This window comes from Megascapheus bottae, chromosome 31, assembly GCF_031878675.1.
Source record: "Megascapheus bottae isolate mThoBot1 chromosome 31, mThoBot2.hap1, whole genome shotgun sequence".
NCBI lineage: Eukaryota > Metazoa > Chordata > Mammalia > Rodentia > Geomyidae > Megascapheus > Megascapheus bottae.
The window spans coordinates 1745899-1769054 of NC_143539.1; the positions used below are offsets into that span (position 1 = coordinate 1745899).

Genomic DNA, 23156 nt, shown 5'->3' on the forward strand with positions numbered 1-23156 from the left:
CTGACCTGGGCTCTTGTTTGATTGACAACCCGGCTCTGGGTTCCCACACAGAAAACAAGCCCACTCGGACTGGCCCTGGGAGGCGAGCCTTGGTCATTCAGACTTCCATCAGTCATTACCTGCTTGTCCATGTGGCTGAGTTGACCGGCACGTTGACTGGCTCCGGATGGGTGGCAGACCAAGGCTCCCCACTGGGCGTCGAGGGGGAAGGGGACAGCAATTCAGCTTCTCCACGGCCCCGCCCATGTCCCAGCAGCTCCCACGAGAGCATTGCCAGGCCCTGATCGGCTCTGGGTTGACATAGGCATGCTTGGTAGGTTCAAGGGGCGGGGCTCCGCGGGGGCGGGGCTCCGCGGGGGCGGGGCTCCGCGGGGGCGGGGACGTTGAATCCATCTGCTGGATGGATTCCATCTGTGGGTAGGAGGTTGGTGGGGCTCGGTAGTTGGCCCAGTGGCCCAGCAGCTCCGCTTTGTCCACAAAGAGAATCTCGGAAACTCTGCAGAGCATCGGCTGAGTGAATGGGCGAGTTTGCTGGGGATGGAGGATATGGTCAGTATCCAACCCCCAGCCCAGGTCCCTGGGCCCGGTGGAAGTCTCTGTGACCTTCCTCCTCCCCGGTCACTTCCCCTGAGTCGCCCAGCCGTTGTCCCACTCCTCCCGATCGATCATCACTTCGGCGGGCCCTCAGGACACCCTCGCAGGGGTCCAGTCAGTCCTTCCCTCCGGAGAGTCATTTTTCCATTCTGAGACAGCCAGTAAGTCGCCTGGTGCTCTGCACAAAACCCCCAGAAAGTGTTCCATTTTCCAAGAGAATAGGTACAGAGGTGGGACCAGCCTGATGCTCTCAGAACCCGAGGCCAGGAGGTAAATTTGGGGGAAGAAAATGATCATTTAGGGAGAGGGAAAGGTGGTTGGTTTTAAAGATAGCCCAGGGATGTGCCAGTTTCTGGGATACATGTTGGAGCCAGGGGTTGTAAAATACCACAAGAGGTACGTGTATAAAACTAGAAAGCTCTAAAAAGAAAGCAACAAAATGTTCAAAGGATGGGAGAAGGAATGAAATTATTGCATTACTTAAAGATTTACATTACATGTGAAGTGGTGTGACAGACCCTGGAGTACAAAGAAGGAAGTCTAGGATTATCTGATCGGCCATCAATATGTTACTTGTTTCTCAGAAAACCCTCCTAAATACACCCCTGCTCTGTGCCTGCCAGTTTCCATAATAAAGTCCACAAATCACAGACTCCATCCCCAGTCCTCTGGCCAATGGCCTCCTCCAGAGAGGCTTTATGCTGATGAAACCTGCCCCACCCCACACCCCCAAGTTTTCCATGGCTTCCATGACCTCCTCATTGACATGAGGGGGGTCTGAGCTCCGCAGCTTTGAAACAGGAAGGGGCTGAGCCTGAAGATGCAGTGAAGGAGAAGAAAGTGGCCCCAGTGTTAGGGCTTCACCATCATGGATGACCACCATCCCTAAATCCCTCTAGCTGGTCCCTGTGGCTCTTAATTCTCCAGGTGAGGAGGTGTAATGGCACTTAAGGAGACAAAGGTCCTTGGAAAGCAGTGAAGGTTTTCTGTCTCATTCCCTGCCTTGTCCTAACCTGTTCCACACTCTTCCCTCCAGGACATTCAGGTCTGATGCCAGACACTGCAGCAATACACATCCTGGGCTTCTCTGGGTCCTGAAATCCTGCCAGGAGGCATGACATGGCCACTGTTGTGTTTGGGTAAGTGGAACAAGGGGCAGGTGCAATGTCTTAAGAGTAAAGGAAGGGCTGAGGTGGACATAGGTGGAAGAGTAGAGTTGAAGATGAAAATGGAAGGCAAACAATTATCTTGGTGTTACGAATATGGCCTAGTGGTAGACTGCTTGTCTAGCATGCATGAAACCCATTCCTCAGTATCACATAAACAGAAAAAGTTGAAAGTGGCACCATGACTCAAGTGGTAAAGTGCTACCCTTGAGCAAAAGCTCAGGAACAGTGCCCCCAGGCCCTGAGTTCTAGCCCCAAGGCTGGCAAAAATATATATATTCTTGATGGACATGGTAGTGTCTGCCTATTATCTCAATACTCAGAAGTCTGAAGCAGGAGATTAGAGAGTTTAAGGATAATCTGAGCACGCAATGAGACCAAAGAAGAAAGAAGGAAGGAGGAATTGCATTGTTGATAAATAAGCAACAGACATGTTCTCGATGAATACTTTTGGCGAATGCTGGTTTTGTCTACAAAGCCACTCTTCCAACAATTATTACTCCCTATCCCCCGATGAGCAAACCAGCCCTGAGAGGTTAAGCAATTTACCCCAAGCCTCTACTTGAATGCCCAGCTCCTATTGCAGCAGAAGGTCACTTCAGCCACAGTTGTTCTCGCCATCGCCCCCTGGTGGTGGCTACTGATAAGTCACAAGAATCAAGTGTTCAGCATCCTGGGTGTGTGATCTGGAGAAATCACTCTGACTTCTCTGACCTGAGGACTGGGGCTTGATCTCACAGAGCCTCCATTTACCCCTATGTCTAGGGGATACACATGAACCATTCTGGAGTGGCTTGCGCGGGCATCTGCGAGGACACTGGGTAGAAGGGCTGCCATGGTTCTGACGTGGTCTGAGGAGCTGTGTAGCTCACCTTTGTGTCCATGTTCAGGCAGAAGCAGAGGGGATGGATATCCAGCAGGAGCCAGGGGCCAGGGTTGTTTTTGATACTGACCTCAGAGCACCTGTGCCTCTAGTTCTCTTTCATTCTCCTGACACTGTAACATGGGATTATTGTAGCCATTTCTCAGAGACTCAGAAACAAGGCAACACCCAGTTGCTGGTCATAAGATACAATTAGTACCAAGATGAGAAGGAAAACCGATTCAGCAGGCTGAGTTGGGACCACTGAGAAAGTCAGTGGAACTGTCACACTCTTGGCGATGGAGATTACAGCAAAAGCATACAGATTCAACTCAGCAGAGGACAATGGCACAGGGAGGAGAGAGCAAAAACTTCCTCTTGTCCTTTCCCGGGGCGGGGGAGGGGGGAAGGGGAGTTCATAAAGCCAGCACCGTTCTCCACTGCCATGCCAAAAAGCTCGCCAGCCAAGTCCTGGGTCCCAGGGTTGGTTGTGTGGTGTTGATTTTGTTTTGTTAGTGTTTTTTTTTTTAAGACAAGGTTTTACCAAGACATGTGAAAGGGTATCAATGTATGGGAATTAATGCACCATCTATCTGGCAAATATCATGTAACCCTTCTATTAATTACAATAAGAAATATATGAAAAAAAGATAAGGTTTTGCTGTGTGTCCACCTCCAGCCCTCAGTCCTTCAGCCTCTATCTCCCAAATGCTAGGAAGACGGGACAGTGCCACCACGCCTGGCATGGTGATCCAGTGACCTAGGTGTAACTGGCTTAGGCTTCACCCCTGACAGGGGTCAAGGACCCCACTAGTGTGGGGTTAAGCATGGCTCCCTATGGCTCAAGGACCTTCTCAAAAAGGACATCCCAAGGCCTCCGGGGTGGCCTTCTGGGAGCTGGGCACATGCCGGGTCCATTTCTGACTGAATCCCTCCCCGTAGGTTTCCTGTCTCACGCGTTGATGGACATCACACAGACGCCAGTGGAAGAGGCGCTGTGCGCCGGAAGTCCTTGTTTCTCTGAGTTTCCTAAAACCTCCTCAAGCGGTTCCGTGAGGGCCAGCCCTCATCTGGAGGAGGACAGCAGCTCCTCCGCAGCCACCATGGAACTCAAGGCTACCACCGACGGCAGCGCCACGGTTGGACTCGATGCAAACGGGAGCCCTGAGGGGCATCACTGCACGCTGGCAATCCAAGGTGTCCCCAGAAGGAGCAGCCTGGCGTACGTGCTCCCCGTGCTCCCCGAAGACCTCGGAGAACCAGAGAGTGCCGCCAGCTCCGAGGCAGGTGATGCCTCATCTCCTGCCACACCGCGTGAAAGCGGGGAACCCGGAGGGTTTTCACCTCACCCGGCCCTAGGCTTGATCAAACATTCAGTATTTGGTTTCTACAGTAATATGACGAGATATAGTTGGTCCACTTATGGGTTGGTTTATGTATTTGTTTTGTGCCAATGATGGGGCTTGAACTCAGGGCCTGGGCACTGATATCTTTCAGCTTTTCTCTTCAAGACTGGCACTTTACCACTTGAACCACAGCTCCATTTCTGGCTTTTTAGCAGTGAACTGGAGAGAAGAGTCTTTTTTCACTCCTGGGTTGGCTAGGCTCACAGGCTTGAGCCACTGGCAGCTGGCTGGCTGGCTCATTTTATCCAAGTAATGATGACAAAGGGAGCATGGAACATGTTCCCAGGGCATGGAACAGGAGAGGGCAAGAAGGAAGATGTGCAGATGAGACTGGAGAGCTGATCAAGTTCAATCTCGAAGGTTCTGAATTCAAGTTCAGGCAGTCTCATCTCAGGTCTTACGTGTTGGCTCATTTGTGGAGCTGAGTGCACCCCATCCCCACAGAGAACAGAAAGCCATTAGGGAAAAAAGCAACAACACTCACAGCCTCTAAACTGTGGGGGCCATGGGGTGGAAGCATGGCGCAACAGTGGCTGTGAGGCTCTCGCCCCTAAAGTGTAGAATCATTCCCTCTCTCTTCCAGATCTGACCCCCAAACCAGAGCTCACAATCCCAGAGGGGCTGATGGCTGGAGACCCCAGCGCCTTGACCTGCACCATCCAAGGAGCCTGTGGAGAAATCCAGGCCTCCCTGCTGTCCTGGGCCGGCGTTGCCCAGTCCTCCAGGGTCCCACCCCACCCTGTCCCTTCAACCTCTCCCTGGATAACTTGAGCAGGAGTAACAATGAATGCTGAGGGGTGGCCAGGACAGGGTTCTGAGTTGAGGACGGTCACAGATCCAACAGAAAGTGCTGATGGGACTCAGTGGAAGAGAGGAGGTGAAGGAAAAGGGGGATCAAAGGGGAGAGGAGGGCAGGTGTTATCAAATCACTAAATGTGCATATATGAAAACCTGATTAGAAAGTGGCTCAAGGGGTAGGGCGGTAGCCTTGAGCTGAGGAGCTCAGGGACAGCACCCATGCCCAGAGTTCAAGTCCCATGACATAGGAAAAAAAAAACCTGATTAAAAAATAGTTTTTAGAGCTGGGAACTGGGTATTCAGGAGGCTGAGATCTGAGGATCCCAGTTCAAAGCCAGCCCAGGCACCAAAGTCCATGAGACTCTTATCTCCAAATAACCACCAGAAAACTGGAAGTGGTGCTGTGGCTCAAGGGGTAGGGTGGAAGCCTTGAGCTGAAGAGCTCAGGGACAACACCCAGGCCCAGAGTTCAACCCCACAACTGACAAAATAGAAAAAAAAATAGTTTTTAAAAGGAGGGAAGAGGAATAAGGAGTGATTGAGAGGATAAGCTTGATAAAATATATAAATATAGACGATCTAAATATATAAGATGTAAATACCACAGTGAAACCCCATTGTGTGATGAATGCATGCAAATAAAGAGGAAGCCGGGCTCCGGTGGCTCGCACCTGGAACCCTAGCTACTCAGGAGGCTGAGATCTGAAGATGGAGGTTCAAAGCCACATGGGGCAGGAGAGTCCAGGAGACTCTGATCTCCAATGAGCCACCAGAAAACCTAAGGGTGCTGTGGCTCAAAGCTGCAGAGGGATAGCCTTGAGCAAAATTGCTCAGGGACAGCGCCAGGCCCAAAGTTCAAGCCCGTGGGTACTGGAGGGTCTCAGTTCCCGTTCCCCCTTGAGAGGGCTGAGTCAGAGCTCACCTGAGACCAGCGCGTATGAAGAGAGAGAGCGAGTGGGGAGCGTCTCAGCTCTGGGTTTTGTGGAAAGTCTCTTTGTGAATCATAAACACAGAGACAGAAGAGGAGGGAGGAGGCAGGAGAGGAGGGGGAGGAGGAGGAGGGGGGAAGACTGGAGGGGGAGGCAGGAGAGGAGGGAGAAGAGGGGGGAGGCTGGAGAGGAGGGAAAGGAGGAAGAGGAGGGGGGAGGCAGGAGAGGAGGGGGAGGAGGGGGGAGGCTGGAGAGGAGGGAAAGGAGGAAGAGGAGGGGGAGGCAGGAGAGGAGGGGGAGGAGAGGGGAGGCTGGAGAGGAGGGAGAGGAGCAGAGAGGCTGGAGAGGAGGGAGAGGAGGGGGAGGCAGGAGAGGAGGGAGGGGAGGGGGGAGGCTGGAGAGGGGGGAGGCTGGAGAGGAGGGAGAGGAAGGGGGAGGCTGGAGAGGAGGGAGGGGGGAAGGCAGGAGAGGAGGGAAAGGAGGGGGGAGGCTGGAGGGGAGCAGGGAGGAGGGGTGCTGGCTGATGCCACCCCCTCTCCACAGCCCCCGCCAGGCTGCTCAGCTACACTTGCTCTTTGGAGAGGGCCCTAAAGTGCAGCTGTTCCTTCCACGGGGTGCCCACGCCCTCGGTGCAGTGGTGGATTGGAGACATCCCCGTGGGCAGCGGCAGGACGGGCAAGCCCCTGCAGGTGACTTCCAGCAAACTTGGCCCGTGGACCAACAGTACCATCTACCTCCGGGGGGACCCAGATCTCATCATGAGACTCCAGTGCGAGAGGAAGAACCAGCTGGGGACCCACGCGTCCAGAATCATCCTGCTAGCAGGTGAGTCGCGGGGGCCTCATAACCAGCCGGGTCCACAAGGAGGCCGGAGGGAAGCAGGACGCCACCGCGCCACCCTGGAAGTCTTAGGAGGAACACCTCCCTCTGATTCCAGACAAGACGCCCCTTTCCAAAGTGTTCAGGAGAGGGCTGACCCACGGCATTGTGTATGGAGCCATTGCATCCGCCCTGCTTCTCTTCCTCCTGGTCCTCTTGGCGTGAGTATCCAGGTTCAAATCAGCCTTCTCGAAATGGACTCGACATTAATGGTCAGTCACTCTTTATTCTCCTGGCTATACATTTCCCTCTACATGCAACCTTAGCTGCATCCCATGGATGTTCACTTACATTATCTTTATTATCATTTGGTCAAAACATTTCTAACTAATAGTATGGTTTTTTGACTTATGTTTTTGTTTGTTTTTTGCCAGTCCTGGGGCTTAAACTCAGGGCCTGAGCACTGTCCTTGGGCTTTCTCAAGGCTAGAGCTCCACCACTTGAGCCACAGCACCACTTTCAACTTTTTCTATGTATGTGGTATGGAGGAATTGAACCCCATCTTTGTGCGTGCTAGGCAGGCACTCTACCACTAGGCTAAATTCCCGGCCCGACTTTTGTTTTGTTTTGTTTTAAAGATACATTAATAATTTCTAATAATCCTCTTTCTAGCTTAAATCCAATAAGACTAGAAAATATATTGTGCACAAAATCAATTTCTCTCTGTGTGTGTGTGGGGAGTGGGTGTGGTACTGGGGCTTGAACCAATGGTCTTACACTTGCTAGGCAAGTGCTCAGCCCCTTAAACTAAGCTCCTAACCTTCAATTTGCTTTGTAGCAACTTTTTGTTTAGGTTTTTTTTTTTTACCAGTCCTGGGACTTGAACTCAGGGCCTGAGCACTGTCCCTGCGCTTTCCTCAAGACTAGTGCTCTACCACTTGAGCCACAGCACTACTTCTGGCTTTTCTGTATATATGGTATCAAGGAATTGAAACTTGATTGGTGTGCATAATAGGCAAGCACTCTGTCACTAGGCCACACTCCCAGCCCCTTTGTTTAGGTTTTGTAAACAAACATTCCACCGAGGCTTAAAAAGAATGTGTATTCTACACTATTTGAATGCAGTTCATATGTATTAGATATGTGTGTATATACATGTATGCAACTTGAAATCAAACTTATTCATCATGTCTGAATCTTTCCTCTTTGCACCTATTTACTTGCCTGATTTTTTTTGAGGGGGGGGTCATGGAGCTTGAACTCAGGCTGGGCGCTGTCCCTGAGCTCTTCAGCTCAAGGCTACTGACCTACCCTTGAGCCAAGCCCACCTCCCATTTTCTAGAGGTTCATTGGAGATGAGTCTCAGGTCCTTTTGTGCCTGGGCTGGTTTGAACCTTGATCCTCAGATCTCAGCCTCCTGGAGTAGCTGGGATGACAGGCGTGAGCCACCGCGCCCTGCTTGCCTGCTTGTTAAAAAGAAAGGTATGCCGGGCATGGTGGTTCCTGCTTATAACCCTAGTACTTGGGATCCTAAGAGTTTGCACATTCAAGGGCAGCCTGAGAAAAGTCAATGAGACAGTAGCTCAGAAAAAAACAAAACAAAACCGTGAAGAGCACGGGTAAAGCTCAAGTGGTGGAGCACTTTTCTGGTGAGTAAGAGGCCCGGGATTCAGTTGCCTAGAAAGAAGAATAAAGGAGAAAGGAGAAGGGGAAGGAAGAGGAGGAGGAGGAAGAGGGCAAGAAGGAGATGACAAAGGAAGAGAAAGGGAAGAAAGTGGGGAAGGTGGAAAAAAGGAGACAGAGGAGGAAAAGGTGAAGAGGAAGAGAAGGGGGGATGGAGAGGGTGGGGTGGGGGCTAGGCAGATCACAGCACCCTCGAGTCCAGTCCAGGGCTTCCTCCAGGAAAAGGGAGAGGGTGGTGGTGGGGTCAGGTAGAGAGGGGTGCCAGCCTGGCACTCAGCATGGGTCTCATCCCCTTAGCAAGAAGATTGTTATGTGGTGTCAGGAACTTCAGGATGCCAAGGCCATCGAAGACCAGAGCCTCAACTCCCTGGGTGCTGGAGAAGCCCCGGTTCCGGAAGGAGTCTGAGTTCCCTGGCACTGCCAGGAGGCGAGAGCCCAGGTGCCCACTGCAGGGGGCACCCTCGAGGGCCAGCAGGACTGAGGCAGGTCTGTGGTCCCTGTTCCTCCCACAGCTGGGCGGGGAGTGGGAGAGAAAGAAGAGGGTAGAAGGAAGAGTTCGGACACCCCTTTTACCCCTGAAGCCTGCCCAGCCTCCCCTCAGACTCAAGACCACGCTCTTGCACCTGCACAGGACATATGTCCCCTCTCCCAGGCTCTGGACTGGGAGACAGAAAGGGTGAGACTGTGGAGGAAGTTCAGGTCACCATAGCTGTGCGGTCCCCCCCCCCCAGGCCCTTGTTGGTGGGACCCAGGCAGAAGGGGGCATGCAAGGGGGAGCAGACAGCCCTGAGAAGTGAGCCCCAAAGGTCCTCTGTCCTGTGGCAAAGACACTGCAGCCCCTCTTTTAGGGAAACATCCTGAGTATAATCCAGTCCTCACCTTCCACGTCTGCCATTTTATGACCTTCCACGGACAACTTCCCCACCCCATCCTCCACACCTGCCAAGCACTGCTGCAGTCTCTACTTCTGAGCAGTCCACCTTCGTTTTACTGTTAAGACTCCATATGAAAGTGAACTAGTCATGCCATGTGTGTCTGTGTCTGGTTTGAAGTGTGCCTGAGGGAGGGGGCTGGGCCTGAACCCCGGGTCTGAGGGAGGAGGCTGGGTCTGGACCCCGGGTCTGAGGGAGGAGGCTGGGTCTGGACCCCGGGTCTGGGGGAGGAGGCTGGGCCTGGACCCCGGGTCTGGAGGAGGAGGCTGGGCCTGGACCCCGGGTCTGAGGGAGGAGGCTGGGTCTGGACCCCGGGTCTGAGGGAGGAGGCTGGGCCTGGACCCCGGGTCTGGGGGAGGAGGCTGGGCCTGGACCCCGGGTCTGGAGGAGGAGGCTGGGCCTGGACCCCGGGTCTGAGGGAGGAGGCTGGGTCTGGACCCCGGGTCTGAGGGAGGAGGCTGGGTCTGGACCCCGGGTCTGGAGGAGGAGGCTGGGGTCTGGACCCCGGGTCTGAGGGAGGAGGCTGGGTCTGGACCCCGGGTCTGGGGGAGGAGGCTGGGCCTGGACCCCGGGTCTGGGGGAGGAGGCTGGGTCTGGACCCCCGGGTCTGGGGGTGGAGGCTGGGCCTGGACCCCGGGTCTGGGGGTGGAGGCTGGGGTCTGGACCCCCGGGTCTGAGGGAGGAGGCTGGGCCTGGACCCCCGGGTCTGAGGGAGGAGGCTGGGGTCTGGACCCCCGGGGTCTGGGGGAGGGGGCCGGGCCTGGACCCCCGGGTCTGGGGGAGGGGGCTGGGTCTGGACCCCGGGTCTGAGGGAGGAGGCTGGGCCTGGACCCCGGGTCTGGGGGAGGAGGCCTGGACCCCGGGTCTGAGGGAGGAGGCTGGGCCTGGACCCCCGGGTCTGAGGGAAGAGGCTGGGCCTGGACCCCCGGGTCTGAGGGAGGAGGCTGGGGTCTGGACCCCCGGGTCTGGGGGTGGAGGCTGGGCCTGGACCCTGGGTCTGAGGGAGGAGGCTGGGGTCTGGACCCCCGGGTCTGAGGGAGGAGGCTGGGCCTGGACCCCCGGGTCTGAGGGAGGAGGCTGGGCCTGGACCCCCGGGTCTGGGGGTGGAGGCTGGGCCTGGACCCCTGGGTGTGGGGGAGGGGGCTGGGCCTGAACCCCTGGGTCTGGGGGAGGAGGACTGGGGTCTGGACCTTGGGTCTGAGGGAGGAGGCTGGGCCTGGACCCCAGGGTCTGAGGGAGGAGGCTGGGGTCTGGACCCCGGGTCTGGGGGTGAAGGCTGGGCCTGGACCCCCGGGTCTGGGGGTGGAGGCTGGGCCTGAACCCCCGGGTCTGGGGGTGGAGGCTGGGCCTGGACCCCCGGGTCTGGGGGAGGGGGCTGGGCCTGGACCCCCGGGTCTGGGGGAGGGGGCTGGGTCTGGACCCCTGGGTGTGAGGGGGGAGGCTGAGTCCGGACCCCAGCCCGGACCTGCTGGAGGTGGGATGTGTTTGCCAGGCGCCTAGTGGGGAGAGGGCGGACGGGCGCAGGGCGGCCCGGTAACAAAGGCCTCTCCCTCCGACTCGGCCCCCCCGAGGCCCCGCCCCCGCGGCCCCCCGCCTCCTCTGATTGGCCGGCCTCCCTGCCCGTCAGCGCCGCCCCCCTCCCCGGGTCTGCAGCAGCTCCGGCCGCCTTGTCGCGCCCCCCCGGCCCCCGCCCCCCGCCCCCGCCGCCCCCCGGGCCGGTGCAGCCGCAGGCGGGGCCCCCTCCCCCTCCCCTCCCCAGGCCGCGCGCCGGCCCCTCCCCTCCCCCGCGCCGCCGCCGCCGCCGCCGCCGCCGCCGCGATGCCCCCCCCTGCGCCCGGGGCCCGGCTCCGGCTCCTCGCCGCCGCCGCCCTGGCCGGCCTGGCCGTCATCAGCCGAGGTACCGCAGCGCCGGGCGGGGCGGGCCGGGCCGGGGTCCGGGGAGCCCGCTCCCCGCCGAGGCGGGCGGCGCGGACGGCTGCGGGCCCGGGGCGCGGGAGCGCGGCCTCCCGGCCGGGTCCCCGAGGGCCGAGCCGGGGCGCGGGCGGCCGCACCGGGAGGCGCGGGGCCGGGGTCTGTGGGCGGCCGGGCCGGGGCCGCGGGACCGGCGGGTCTGCGGTCCGCCGCCCGCCCCGGCTCCTCCCCGCCGCGGGCAGGTCGACGTCTGGGTGCGGCGGTGGATGGGGGATAGTTCGGGGTTCCGGGAAGTTGGGGTGACTCCGACGGAGAGGCTCGGGCGCGGGGCCGGGCGAGGGGCGGAGGGTGCATGCGGCGGGGGAAGCGGGGCGGGGGCGGGCGGGGACGGAGCGGGGCAGGGCGGCCACCCCTCGGGGGCGGGCGGGGGGACTCGGCGCCCGGGGCAGGGCACCTTGTGACCTCCCCGGGGTCGCGGGGCAGGGGGGCCCGGCCCGGAGGCTGCGTGGCTCTGCTCGCTGACCGCCTCCCTGGGCGCGCGCGTGTCTGCGGCGGTCACTCGCGTCTCCCCATGTCCCGAAGCCCCTGTGCAGCCTCCGATGCTGGAGGGTAACCCCCCACCCGCCTTCCCACCCCTCCCTGCTCAGCCGAGTCCCATCTTCCTCTCCGCCCTGCCCCAGCCCCTCTCCCTGTCCTGCCTGCCTTCCTCCTCCTCCACGACTCAGCTTCCACCACCACCTCTTGACTCTCAAGGAAGCAGACCCCCAGATCACCCCTGTCCCCGAATCCCAGCAGAGCCCGAGCGAAGCCATGTGACCTTGGTTCAGAGGTGATGGGCTGGGGGTGAGCCCAAACAAAATGGAGTGCCAGGGACAGTCCGAGTGAGCTATGCCCTGGCCTATTTTTTATTTATCTACTTATTTATTGTTGGTCACTGGGCTTGAACTCTGGGCCTGGGCACTGTCCCCGAGGTCTTCAGCTCAGGGCTGTGACTCTACCACTTTGAGCCTCAGCCCCACCTTCGGTTTCGTGGTGGTTCTTTGGAGGTGAGAGTCTCATGGACTTCGATGCCCAGGTTGGCATTGAAGTCTGATCCTCAGATCTCAGCCTCCTGAGTAGCTAGGATGACAGGTACGAGTCACTGACACCAGGCCCCTGTGGTCTGCTTTTTAAAAACAAAAACAAAAACAAAGTTCCTTCCTTCCTTTTTTGTTCTAGACCAGGATGAGATGCCTTTGCTCATGTCCCGGCCCCCTGACACTCAGCTTATGCCACCAGGTATGGTGGCATCTACTTGTAATCCCAGCACTTGAGAGGCAGAAGCTTGAGTTTGAGGCTGAGTCTGGGCTACATAGTGGGACTGTCTGGGGGTGGAGGGGGGAAGAAACCCTGTGGGACTAGGGAGAGAGAGACCCAGACCAGCAGCCCCAGATACAGGGAACCCCTCCCCAGCGTACACAAACTCAACACAGAGGTCAAGGTTAAGAGAGGATGAGTTGGTTCATTCATTGGTGCTTTTCCAAACGCAGAAACGAAATGAGCCCATTTCTCAGCTCCTGGCTTATTTCCACTTCACTTACGAATGCCTCCCTGGCATTCGTAAATATTAATCTACTTTTAATTCTTTTCTAAACTCTTGCCAACACCCCCTTCATGCCATCAACATTCATTCACAAAAGCAGCTCCCTTGTATCGTGAAATAATCCCATTCAACCCAGCAACAACTCCAAGTAAGTTAGAGGTGCCTCTGCCCCTGCACACCTGCAGGCCCACAGTCAGGGTTTGAAGCCTGGTACTGCCCCTGGCTTTTTTGTCCCAGAAGGGGTGGGGGCTGGCCCTGCTTTACTAGTTCATTTAGCGAATGCATTGGTGTTTTGTTGGTGTTGAAACCAGGTCTCAGGTTGCCTTTGAACTAGAGAACTGCCCTTCCCCAGCAGAGGGCACTCTCTTGGCTGGGGTCCTCGAAGGTGCCAGGATCCATTCTCACATCCAACTCCACGTCCCTCTGTGAGAAATCACTTCCTCTCCTTGATTTATTGGACAGAGGTGAGGCCTGCTCTCTGCAGCAGGAGCCCTGTGATACCTCTGTGCCCACAGGATGCCCCCCAAGCCAGGAAGGACTATCCTCTCCATGGGGAAACTGAGTCCAAAGAGGTGGAGTCACCGCACGTGCCCTCCCTGCCGCCAAGGAGAGGTTATTGGAGTAGATGCTTACAGTGCATTGTGTAGGAGTTACACAGCACTAGCTCAGTCAGTTGTACCACACCAGGGAGGGGTGGCATGGATGCTTGAAAAAGGAGGCACCGTTTAGGACCAGCCAGCACGTCTCGGGCTCTCTGCGTGTCGGGCGCTGAGCTAAGCACTCTGCTGTGGTCCTGGGTGCCATGGAGTTTTTGGGAAAGGCCTCCTTGGCACGGGAGCTCTCTGTGGCAAGGTGTGTGCGTATCCATCTGTCAGGCTGTGTGCTGAGGTCCTGCCTGCCTGTGTGTGTGGAGGGTGCCCGTCTCTCAGCCCTGGCCTCTGGTTCTGGGACGCTGCAGTCTGCGTCTCCAAACTTGGCAGGACCCTGGACAGCTCCTCCGTCTCCTCCGGAGCCCCGCCCACCGCCGAGCCCCGCCCACCACTCAGCCCACCCCCAACCCTTTGGCCTCTTGGTTTCATTTCTCTAAGAGGATTTCTCACTTTTGCAGGATTGGCCTCAGACTGCAGCTCCTTTGCCTTTGCCTCCCAAGTAGCTGTGACTGTGGTGTGTACCACATTCAGCCCCAGGCTTTCCTTCCTTCAAGCTCTCTGCTGTCAGGGTCACTGGACCCCTCAGGGACACACAAGCAGAGTTGAGCTATGACCCACTGCGGGATGGGGATGCTTTTCAGAATCAAGTGGATGTAGAGTAGGGATGCTGCCAGGATCTTGCAGTGCCCAGAACAATCTGACCTCGAGTGCCAGCGTGGGAGGTTGGCGGCCCTGGCCTAGCGTGCGTCACCAGCACCTTCGTCTGCGTCTGCCTTGATCAGTCTAGGTAGTGATGTTAGCACCCACATATCCACACGTGGCTGATGTGGGTTTGGGTCCAGATCTTTTTTGTTTGGATTGAACACCGGGCGTTGGTGTATGCTCAGCAAATGCTCTATCCCCAGCCCTTGCTGTGTTGTTTTGTTTTGAGTCTGGGCTTCATAATGCAGCTCAGGCTGGCCTTGAACTTTCAGCCCTCCCACTTCAGCCTCTGGGGTGCTGGGGGTTGCCGGTCTACATTGCTATGACCCAGGCGTTGTTTTCGTGACATCTCCTCGTGTAGGTTGTAGCTTGGTGTGGGTGTACCCGGTGCCTCCTTCCAAAGCTGGGGGCGGGGGTTCAGATCTGCTTGGGCTAAGGATGTCACTGGAGGGGGGGGCTGTCCCCTGAGTGGGCTTCTTCTTAGCCATGTGTGGAGTATCGGTGTGTGGATAGCACTGTGGGCAAGAGTGGCATTTTCTGAGGTGACTCAGTGCGTGGGCTGCCTGGCCTCCCCTCCCCCCCATGACTGAGCTAGACAGTCTGGCTGCTCCTGGAAGACAGCCCGCATTTCCACCTGACCTGCTGCTCTGCGTGCATCTGGGCCGTGGGTGTCACCGTGACTGTGTGTGTGACTCTGGCCTGGCCTCGGGGCTCTGGAGTCCCACATCCTGGCTAGCCATTGCAGTTGGCTCTGTCCAGGTCCCGTCCTGAGGGACTGTGATGGAGAGGGCTCCTGGGAGCCATTGGGGCCAGCATGGGCAATTAATTCATTAGATTAATTAGCTCTTCTTCCCAGGCTGGGGGCAGGGAAGCCCCTCACAGGGCCTTCCTGCTCCTGGCGTCCAAGGTCACCCAGCTGGCCTCCTCCCTCCCTAGCCTGTGCCATCTCCTGCTGCCGCTGCACACTCAGCCCCCACTTGCTGGCCCTGGTCCAGCCCACTGGCTGCGGTCCACAGAGAAGATGGACAGGCCCTGTGGACCACGGGCGAGTGTGGGCAGGAGCAGGCTGGGCCTGTGCACAGGGGTGCAGCAGGGTCTGACAGGGGTGCATGCAGTCTGTGCATGGCCCAGTGCTATGGATGCCTATTGTCAGGTCTGTGCAAGGGTGTCCGCGCTGAGTGTTTGAAGTTGGCTGGCTCCATATGTCTGGATGAGTGTGTGCATGCATGGGTTTCTGCACGTGGGTTTCTTATGTGTGGTGTGTTACATGATGTGTGTGCCTGTGTCCTGTCTGTGCATAATCATGGAGCTCTGTGTGTTGTATCTGTGTGTAAGGGCTCTGTGTACTCATGGCTAGTCACACACCTGTGTCCACATACCTCCTCTGTGTGTGCATGCACCTGTGTCTGTGTGCATACCTGCTCACACATGTGTGTACATATGAATCGTGTCTACATGCATGTGTGCATTTGTATGTGTATTTGCACATGCCCCCGTGCATGTGTATATTACTTATATATGTGCAGGTGTCTGTAGACATGTGCTTGACCTGCACATGTGTATTGCCGTGTATATACACATGCTAGTGTGCATGTGTATCCATGCATGTCTATGTGTGGGCATCTGTGACTGGTGTGTATACATGTGCTGCTGTGTAAATGCACCCCCTGCCTGTCTTGTGTGTCTGTATCTGTGAACACATGTGATTGGCATGTACATGTATATAGACATTTCCCTGCACATATTTGCGTATCAGTGTATACTGTATCTGTGGGCACATGTGATTAGCATGAATGTAGTTTGTGTTGCACCTGTGTGAGCATGCGCGTTTGTGTTCGTGTGCTGTCTGTGGGTCATTGAGGTGTGACCGTTCACTTGAGCCCGGACCCCGCCTGTGTGTTCGCCTTGTGTCTGCTGTGTCCCTGTTGACACCATTGAATGCGGTGTGGCCGTGGGCACACAGGCTCGTGTCCCCAACCTGGGGCTGAGCATGTGTGCTCCCCCATGTATGGCTTACCCCTATACCCCCACTGCCGGGACTGAGCCCCCCTCCCCCACTTCCTGCAGGGCTGCTGTCTCAGAGCCTGGAGTTCAACTCCCCAGCAGACAACTACACAGTGTGCGAAGGAGACAACGCCACGCTCAGGTAAGGAGCGAGCCCAGCTTCCATCCCGAGGGGGTGGGGAGCCTGGCCCAGGATTCCAGAGTTGTCCTCCACCTTGCTTAGAGGGCGGACATAGTGGACCTTCCCAATCTGTGAGCACAGAGGCTGCCGGTCCCTGTGCTTGCCCACTTCACCTGAGGGCCCGGGGCCCCTCTCACTGGGCCTCTGCCCCCTGCCAGGTCTGAGGCTCTGAGGATAATCCTGGATCTCTCTAATCCCTCAGCCCCTGGGCTCCACACATGCCCTGTCTGAGCCTCAGTTTACCCACCGGCAAGGCATATGCGCAGGATCGGCCTGGCTCAGGGGCCCTCCCTCCTCTCACCCACCTCCCCCACACACAGCTGCTTCATCGATGAGCATGTGACCCGGGTGGCCTGGCTGAACCGCTCCAACATCCTGTACGCGGGCAACGATCGCTGGACCAGTGACCCCCGGGTGCGGCTGCTCATCAACACACCCGAGGAGTTTTCCATCCTCATCACCCAGGTGGCACTGGGCGACGAGGGCCTCTACACCTGCTCCTTCCAGACCCGCCACCAGCCCTACACCACGCAGCTCTACCTCATCGTCCACGGTGAGCTTCCCCAGCCTGAGGTGGCCGGGACCCCAGCGCAGGCACACCCCACAGGTCATGGCGGGGTGAAGGGTCCCCACCCACCCTCACAGGGCTATGACAGCAGGAGATGTCGCCTGGGCAGAGGGAATGGCCTGGATAAGGGCAGCTCAGGGCCACAGAGCTGTGGCTGGAGAGCCATGTGGGGAAGGAGTGCAGGGGGTTTGCTGGGATCCATGAACTCCGCACCTCATAAGCACTGAGGGTACACGGGGTGGGCTCGTGGTCCTTGTTGGAGGTGGACTTTCCAAGGAAAGGCTCAAAGAGGGGCTTCCTAGGTGGGACACCTGCTGACATGTGTGGCTGGACACAGAGCTAGTGTTAAACAAGCTGCTGGACCTGCCAGGCCTGGGACAGAATGAACCAGATGCACACAGGCCCTGCCTCAGGGTTCCGAGCAAGAGACATGGAGCCCCAGAGAGCCCCAGAGAGGCTAGAGGGAGCAAAGAGGGTTGGAGCCTGGACCCCTAGGTCTGAGGGAGGAGGCTGGGCCTGGACTCTTGGGTTTGGGGGAGGAGGCTGAACCTAGACCCCTGGGTCTGAGGAAGGAGGCTGGGCCTGGACCCCTGGGTCTGAGGAGGAGGCTGGGCCTGGACCCCTGGGTCTGGGGGATGAGACTGAGCCTGGACCCCTGGGTCTGAGGGAGGAGGCTGGGGTCTGGATCTCTGGGTCTGAGGGAGGAGGCTGGGGCCTGGTCCCCCAGGCTAAGGGAGGGGGTCGGAGTCTGGACCCCCAGGGCTAAGAGAGGAGGCAGGGGCCTGGTCCCAGGGGCCAAGGGAGGGGGCTGGGGCCTGGACCCTGGGTTAAGGGAGGGGGCTGGGGTCTGGATCCTGGGGCTAAGGGAGGGCTGGCCTGGCCCACGTAGCCCATCACTGACTGCTTGCTGTGCCCACAGTGCCCGCCCGCATTGTGAACATCTCCTCACCTGTAACCGTCAATGAGGGAGGCGACGTGAATCTGCTCTGCCTGGCCGTGGGGCGGCCGGAGCCCACGGTCACCTGGAGGCAGCTCCGAGGTAAGGACCCCACCCTGGCCAGTCTGGGCCATTCCATCTCCTGGACCCCTGCCCTCACCAGTGGATTCATTTCCCCATCCATCCTGGTGTTTTCGTCCCCAGACCCCAGGCCCTTAGCACCTCACCAGTGGCTTCCCTCCTGCTGCCCACATGAGGCCAGTGCCTTGAGGCGGTTATCTGTCACACCATCCCAGCTGCCCCATGCCCACTTGTGTGTTCGGGACACAGGACCCCACCACTAGATCCCCAGGCCAGACGGGAGCCTGGGACCTGGCCAGCTCCCACCTCCCACTCAGCTCCTTCTGCCATCCTGCTGGGTGCTCTAGCCCGGAAGGATTTTTTTTTTCTTTTCTTCCCCCTTCTTCCTCCTTCTCCTCCATTTCCTCCTCCCCCTCCTCTTCTCTCCCCCCCCCCTTTGCTTTCTTTCCTTTCTTCTTTCTTCTTCTTCTTGGCAGTACTGAACTCACAGCCTTAGACTTTGCTAGGCAAGGCCTCCACCACTTGACCCACTGCTGCCAAGCCTACTTACTGGTTTTCAAAGCATGGTCTGCACACCCTGGGAAATGCCCAGAAATGCATGTTCTCGGGCCCCTGCTTAAATGCACAGGGACTCAGCAGCGGCCTTCTCCCTTACCTTAATGAGCGCTGGGTCACCGCTGCAGCTGCCCCTAAACCTAGCATCAAGGGGCCTGAGCATCACAGCCCAGCGCCCAGACGCGCCCTCCAGCACCCCAGTCTCACTCGGAGATCCCGACCCGGCTCTAGAGCCCGACCCATGGTCCCCTGAGACCCAGACCCCCGGGGCCAGCGTCCTGGAGGGTCTGCCTGGACAGTGCCTCGGTGGATGGCTGCCTGGGGGACAGTCTAATTCTCTGGACCCCAGCAGCTCCACTCATGAGCTCCCAACTGCGCCCCCAGCCCCCAGATGCTTCTGGGATCCGGACCGCGTCTCCTTCCCTTCCAACCCCTGGAGCCTTGGGCTCTCAGGCACGAGGGAACTGCGGCCCCGCCCCGCCCCGCGGCCACACCCCATGCCGAGGCCCCGCCCCACAACCCCGCCCCGCCCCGAGGCCACGCCCCACCACGCGGCCACACCCCACACCGAGGCCCCGCCCCACAGCCCCGCCCCGCCCCGCGGCCACGCCCCACCCCCACGGCCACGCCCCATCCCGCGGCCACGCCACGCCCCACCCCGCGGCCACACCCCACGCCGAGGCCCCGCCCCACAGCCACGCCCCGCCCTGCGGCCACGCCCCGCGGCCCCGGACCCGGGCACACCCGGCCCTGCGGTGCCCGCCCCGCTGATGTGTGTCCGTGTTGTGCCCGTGTTGTCCCGTGTTAAGTGTTTGTGTCCGGCCCCGCCCCTCCTCCACCCCCCCCTCACAGACGGCTTCACCTCGGAGGGCGAGATCCTGGAGATTTCCGACATCCAGCGGGGCCAGGCCGGGGAGTACGAGTGCGTGACCCACAACGGCGTCACCTCGGCGCCCGACAGCCGCCGGGTGCTGGTCACCGTCAACTGTGAGCTGCTGGGGCGGGGGGGGGGGTCCCTGGGGAGCAGCAGGGGGCGGGCCCGGTCCCCGGAGGAGGGCCGGGTGCCCGGAGGAAGGGGGGAGCTGGCAGCTAAGACACCTGGCTGGGCTCCGCCCCTCGCCAGATCCCCCGACCATCACCGACGTGACCAGCGCGCGCACCGCCCCGGGCCGGGCCGCGCTCCTGCGCTGCGAAGCCATGGCCGTGCCGCCCGCGGATTTCCAGTGGTACAAGGATGACAGACTGTGAGGACGGCGCCGGGGCAGCGGAGGGGGGTGGTGGTGGAGGGGAGGGCCCGGAGGGGGGTGGCGGAGGGGAGGGCCGGGGAGGGCGGAGGGGACGGGCGCTACCGCGGCAGGACTGCCCCGCCCCGGGGAGACCGCTGTGCTCCCGGGGTGGTGAATGCTGAGTCCCCCGGTCCGGGGCCGGGGTTCTGCGGCCACGGCGGGGAGGGGGGGCGGGGGGCCGCTGGGGCAGAGCACGGGCCTCCGGGAGGAGAAGCCCGGGAGCGGGGCTGGGCGCTGAGCCCCGACGGGGACGGTGCCCAACCCGGACCGGGGTCCCGCAGGCTGAGCGGAGGCGCGGCCGAGGGCCTGAAGGTGCAGACGGAGCGCACCCGCTCCATGCTGCTCTTCGCCAACGTGAGCGCCCGGCACTACGGCAACTACACGTGTCGCGCCGCCAACCGGCTGGGAGCATCCAGCGCCTCCATGCGGCTCCTGCGTGAGTCGGGGCGGAGGGCGGGGCCCGGGTCTGGGGGCGGAGCCTGGCGGGGGCGGGGCCCGGGCCTGGGGACGAGGCTGTGGGTAGGGGCGGGGCCCAGGGCTCGGGGCGGGGCGGGGCCGGGCGGGGGCGGGGCCCGGGCCTTGGGGCGGGGCCCAGGGCTCGGGGCGGAGCCGGGCGGGGCGGGGCCCGGGTCTGGCGGCGGGGCCCAGGTGGTGGTACTGAGGTTGGGGACGGGCCAGGAGGCAGAGCCGCCTCCTACTTAGTCCACAGTTTAGGAAAGGGATAGACGCTGAGATTAGAGCTCTTCAAGGGGCTAAGAAAGCGATCCGTTCCCTCAGTGGTACCCGGGCGCCCGCTAAGGGCCAGGCGTGCCGCGGTGGTACCAAGCCAGATGGGGACTTGAGGGGCTAGCGCGCTAGCCGGGGCGCCTGCCCTCAGAGAGGAAGGGGCGTCAGAGCCGCAAAGCAGGTTCACTGGAGGCTGTCAAGCCCAGGGATGGTGGTGCTTGGTGAGCTTGTGAACCAACCGCTCTTGGTGGAATGGGCTGGGGCAGGGTGGAGGAAGACCACCCGAAAGGAGGCTGCTGTAATAGTTCAGAGTCACTGGAGATGGCTGGGACCCAAACCTCCCCACTCCACATCCCCCAGCAGCTTTGGAAGGTGAAGCCAAGGAGGATGAAGAATTTAAGGCCACCCTGACATGCTTCCCAAGACCATGTCTCAGAAAGGCAAAAGGAAGCTGGGCACTGGCGGCTCACACCTGTAATCCTAATTTCTCAGAAGACTGAGATCAGAGGATCCGTGGTTCAATGTCTTCCTTGGTAGAAAAGTCCAGGACACCCTTACCTCCAACTAACAAGTGGAAAGCTAGAAGTGGAGGTGTGGTTTAAGTGGCAGAGCACTAGCCTTAAGCAAAAAGGCTGAGAGTGCAAGGCTCCGAGTTCAAGCCCCAGTATTGGCACAAAGTCAAAGTAAGAAAGCTAGATGGAGAGACTTAGAGGTTAACACAGAGACAAGACAATGTGCAGGGCTAGAGTTCTCCCCCATCCCAGCCTGTGTCCATGACCGCTCTCTCTCCCCAGGCCCGGGATCCCTGGAGAACTCAGCCCCCAGGCCCCCAGGGCCCCTGACTCTCCTGTCTGCCCTGGGCTGGCTGTGGTCCAGGATGTAGATACTGGGCGTCTCCCCCTGCAGGGGGCCTCGGGCCAAGAGAGGAGAATAGGGGGAGTGAGAAAGCGCCATTGAGTCTGGAGGGGGCAGAAGAGCTCTCAGCCATGGAGGAAGAGGAGAGGAAGAAGAGGAGAAAGAGGAAGTGGAAGGAGGAGGAGGAGGAGGAGAAGGAGGAGGAGGAGAAAGATCTTTAGAAAACCCGTCACTGTGAGGGATACTGTAAAATTGTCCATCTTTCTACAGCCATTCTCACCACCCGTTCACCGTTCCGATTGCGACCCACCCCCGGCCACCCCTCGCCCTTCTCTTAGCTCAGGCTGTCAACTGGCTCGTGTATGTCTGTGTGTGGATGCGAGTGTGAGCCCACATTGTGTGTGTGTGTGTGTGTGTGTGTGGTGGGCTTGAGGGGTGGAAGGGACCAGTAGTCCTCTGTCCCAGCCACCCCAGATCCCCCTTCCAGCCCCGCTGCCTCTCTGCCCTGGCTGGAGGTTGGGATGGGGGTCCCGGCGGTGGACGCTGAGTGGAGACTGACCTGCCTTTCCCATATATGCACGCACACTGACCCCTCCCTTCTCTCGGGAAAGGCGCCTTCCGCACAGCCCGCTGTCATCAGCCTTGTGACGAGCTGGGGGAATCTCCATTCTGGCTGCTTTCTCTCTGCTACACCACCAGCTGCCTGTAGCCAGAAGCCCCACCGCTGGCATAGGGGCCTGAAACCGTCCCACTTACCCTGTTTCCCCCAACACACTCCCCGAATTTTCTGGCCCCCTTTCCCGGGCCAACCGGTGCTTCCATACAACTGTCAGGCTTGCGGCACCACTGTCGCCTGTCTGTCTCAGTGCTTTGCCCCACCCTATCACTGCTCTCTCCCCACCCCTTGGCCACCAGCTGTCCCTTGGGCCCCTGCAGCTGGTCCCCAGGTGTGGGATCCCTGGTGTCTCCACCGATCGTACCGCCCAAAGGCTGACCTGACTGTACTCACACACACGCAGACACACACGCACCAGCGCCTGTGACCAGCAATATCTCCTGGCTCCTGTAGGCAGTAACCAGGACTGCACTCAAGGTGGACCCTTGTGGTCAGGAAGGGGGCACCGAGAGGCTGGGGCCTCTACTCCAGGGCGGCAGGAATTGTCCACCCTGGCCACCACACCACTCGGAGGGGGGATCACCCAGATGTCCTGAGCCCAGACAAAGACACCATGTCACCTGCCCTGACAACCCCCTAGACCTGTAACTGCTCACCCAAACTACACCGTCCAGAGCCTGCTGGAGAAGACGGCAGAGGGCAGGGGGCAAGGGGTAGAGACTGTACCTCAGACGGGGGCGTGGGCCCCATCCCACATTGTCTTCCATTCCCAGGGCCCAGGATGGGGCGGGAAGAGGGAGGGGAGCCAGGGAGGGGGGTGGGTGGACCCTGGGAGCCGTGTGTTCCAGTTCATGGGGAGTGTTGAGACCACCACACCAATAAAACACCTTTTTCCAAAGTCTCTGCCTGCAGAGGTCCGAGTCATTGATGACTGAGTGATTGGAGACAAAAGGTAATGTATTGGGGAAGGGGACCCCGTCCTCTTTTTCTCTTCGGGTACAACGGTGTGAAGATGTGATGGCCAGAGCTGCAGCAACCACCTGGCTACAGCATGCCTCACACACAGGGAACATGTTCCCACCTGTCACAAGGGGCCAAGCAGAAAAATTCAAAGGGCCCAGACCCTTGAAGGGGAGGCACGCCCTTTCTCACCACCTCTTACGTTGTTAGTAGAGCCTGGGCGAATTCTTGCCAAGGTGCCACCAACATTCTCCGCAGGCTTGGGGAACATGCTTGCAAGAGGAAGCCATAATTATTCTGAGAGAAGCCACAAGACCAGCCCTCCACTGCCACCAAAACACTGCATCCGTCAG

The 23156-nt window shown here is 59.3% G+C and overlaps 2 protein-coding genes across 2 annotated transcripts; both read left to right on the forward strand.

The window, feature by feature from the left end:
- Nucleotides 1–1635: 1635 nt before the first annotated feature.
- On the forward strand, nucleotides 1636–9273 carry LOC150043454 (uncharacterized). The gene is made up of 6 exons (XM_090321965.1): nucleotides 1636–1733; nucleotides 3565–4074; nucleotides 4612–4785; nucleotides 6299–6580; nucleotides 6693–6795; nucleotides 8555–9273. The coding sequence occupies exons 1-6, from the start codon at nucleotides 1709–1711 to the stop codon at nucleotides 8661–8663; spliced, it is 1203 nt and encodes a 400-aa protein (XP_090178091.1). The 5' UTR covers nucleotides 1636–1708; the 3' UTR covers nucleotides 8664–9273.
- Nucleotides 9274–11006: 1733 nt separating this feature from the next.
- On the forward strand, nucleotides 11007–22648 carry Iglon5 (IgLON family member 5). The gene is made up of 8 exons (XM_090322163.1): nucleotides 11007–11086; nucleotides 16102–16180; nucleotides 16540–16772; nucleotides 17707–17826; nucleotides 19213–19347; nucleotides 19484–19604; nucleotides 19928–20082; nucleotides 21167–22648. The coding sequence occupies exons 1-8, from the start codon at nucleotides 11008–11010 to the stop codon at nucleotides 21253–21255; spliced, it is 1011 nt and encodes a 336-aa protein (XP_090178289.1). The 5' UTR covers nucleotide 11007; the 3' UTR covers nucleotides 21256–22648.
- Nucleotides 22649–23156: the final 508 nt, after the last annotated feature.